At 57.1% G+C, this 2,056-nt stretch overlaps 1 protein-coding gene across 5 annotated transcripts in view; it reads left to right on the forward strand.

Annotated features, from left to right (window-relative positions):
• The first annotated feature begins 983 nt into the window (after window positions 1–983).
• Window positions 984–2,056, forward strand: part of LOC102388610 — a 17,802-nt gene continuing 16,729 nt past the window's right edge. For all 5 annotated transcript variants that reach the window (XM_025207481.1, XM_025207483.1, XM_025207484.1 and 2 more), the window contains exons 1-2: window positions 984–1,151; window positions 1,605–1,778. In XM_025207481.1, the coding sequence (XP_025063266.1) occupies window positions 1,091–1,151; window positions 1,605–1,778 (235 nt within the window). In that variant the 5' untranslated portion in view covers window positions 984–1,090. The remainder of the gene's footprint in view (window positions 1,152–1,604; window positions 1,779–2,056) is intronic.

Below are 2,056 nucleotides of genomic sequence, written 5' to 3' on the forward strand. Positions count from 1 at the left end.
TCCCTTTCCACTTCCGTGCCTCCAAACAGGTTGTTTCCCAGGCTGTAGGTGTGCCGGACATTTTTCCTCCCTAGGTGCAGAACTTTGCATTTCTCCTTGTTGAACTGCATTCTGTTGTTTTCTGCCCACTTGTCCAACCTGTCCAGGTCTGCTTGCAGCTGTTCCCTGCCCTCCGGCGTGTCCACATCTCCCCATAGCTTTGTGTCATCTGCAAACTTGGACAGAGTACACTTCACTCCCTCGTCCAAGTCACTGATGAAGCCATTAAAGAGTATCGGTCCAAGGACCGAGCCCTGCGGGACCCCACTGCCCACACCCTTCCAGGTCGAAACCGACCCCTCCACCACGACTCTCTGGGTGCGACCCTCCAGCCAATTCGCCACCCACTGGACTGTGTAGTCATCCAAGTCACAGCCTCTTAACTTGTTCACCAGTATGGGGTGATCATAGTTGCCTTGACATAGTTGCTTTGTCCTGCTGCTCATCACACCTCTCTCAATCATATTGTTTTCCAACCAATTTTCCCACTGTCTCTGTACGCTTGTGCCTTGCAAAGGGGTCAGTGGGGCAAACGTTCATCTCTGCTGAGGGCTTGTGGAGTGACCCCGCTTGGCCTATGCACACCTGGGATGTTGCACCAATGGTGCCGGGGCCATTGAGCCAAGAGTTGGGCATATATAACAGCACACACAGGGAACATCATCATCATCATCCCCCTTTGAAAGGCCTGTGTGTGGTGTGGGTGTGCACTGATGGTGTGTGGAGCTAAGGGTACATGCTGGTTACTCTAGGCTGGGTGGCAGTGTGAGCTGGTGTGCGCTGGGGGACACTGTGGGGGTGGGGCGTGGGTGTATAAGTACTGCTACACACGTATGTGGGGGGCCCCTCTACGTGTCTATGTGCAGGGCCTGGCCTGGGGGCCTGTGGCTTGTTCTTCACCAATGCCTCAAAACCAGGGTTTCTCCTAACAGAAAAGTGCCAGAAACCCACCGGAGACCCATATCTGCGCTTTGCCCCAGACAAGCTGTACTATGCCAGGGAGGAGCTGGTGACTCTGAGCTGCCCAAAGGATCATGAGCCCTCGCAGCCCATGATCCGATGCCTCTGGAATGGGAGCCACAGTGTGTGGAGCGAGGCGGCCCCCTGCCAGAGAAAGTGGGGTTCCCTAAAACCCCGTGGTCTCAGGGCCTGGTCCTCGCTGACACTGTGCTGCCTTGGGGCCAGGGTGGAGTCTTGCCCCCATGTTTTGGGTGAGCCCTCAACCCCTGTCTTGGGGATGGTTGTCCATCCAGAATCCCAGGGACTCTCAGCTTGGAAATGGGGGTGTGCGGGCGGTGTCCGGAGGGGCAGTATCATGCACATCTCCTGGAGCGTGGGGGTGCGTACATTGAGAAGCGCACAGGGTACCCCCAGGGAATCACATGCGTGAGGCACTGAATTGCAGGGAGGGTGACAAAGGGCCTTCCTATTCAGCAGCCAGAGGCAGGATGTCTGCGTGAAACCAGGTCTCATCTGGATCTGTAGCGGCTGATGGGAATGGCATGCAGGGTCCAGCGGTGCTGGAGCCATTTCCCAGTGACACCATCCCCATGTTCCTGCTGCAGGAAAGTGCCAAGAACCAGACTCCTGGAACAGAGGGGCTGAGTTCACACCAAAACAGTCATCCTACAACCCAGGCGATGTGGTGATGTGGAGCTGCAAGGAGGGCTATTGGCCCTCAGTGCCCCAGAGCACCTGCACAAAGTTGGGGACCTGGAGTGAGACTGTCTATTGTGTGGGTGAGTTTGAGACCCGAGTCATGGGGCTCCCAGGGGTCTGGGGTCCTGCATCTTGGCCCTTGCTGCACCTGGGCTTCCCTCTCACCCACCTTTCTCCACGCACAAGCCCTGGGCATCTTCACTGACATCTCAGCCTCTGCTGTGGTTTGGGGGTGCCCTGGTTTGTGCCCCACATCCAGGATCCAGGCTCCCTCTCTGGGTAACACTGGGGCCAAGGACAGTTAGGTGTCTGGACCGGGAGCTGGTGGAGGGGCTGGGGGTGTCCATGGAGGAAGGCA

The sequence above is a fragment of the Alligator sinensis genome, unplaced genomic scaffold (genome assembly GCF_000455745.1).
Source record: "Alligator sinensis unplaced genomic scaffold, ASM45574v1 scaffold783_1, whole genome shotgun sequence".
NCBI lineage: Eukaryota > Metazoa > Chordata > Crocodylia > Alligatoridae > Alligator > Alligator sinensis.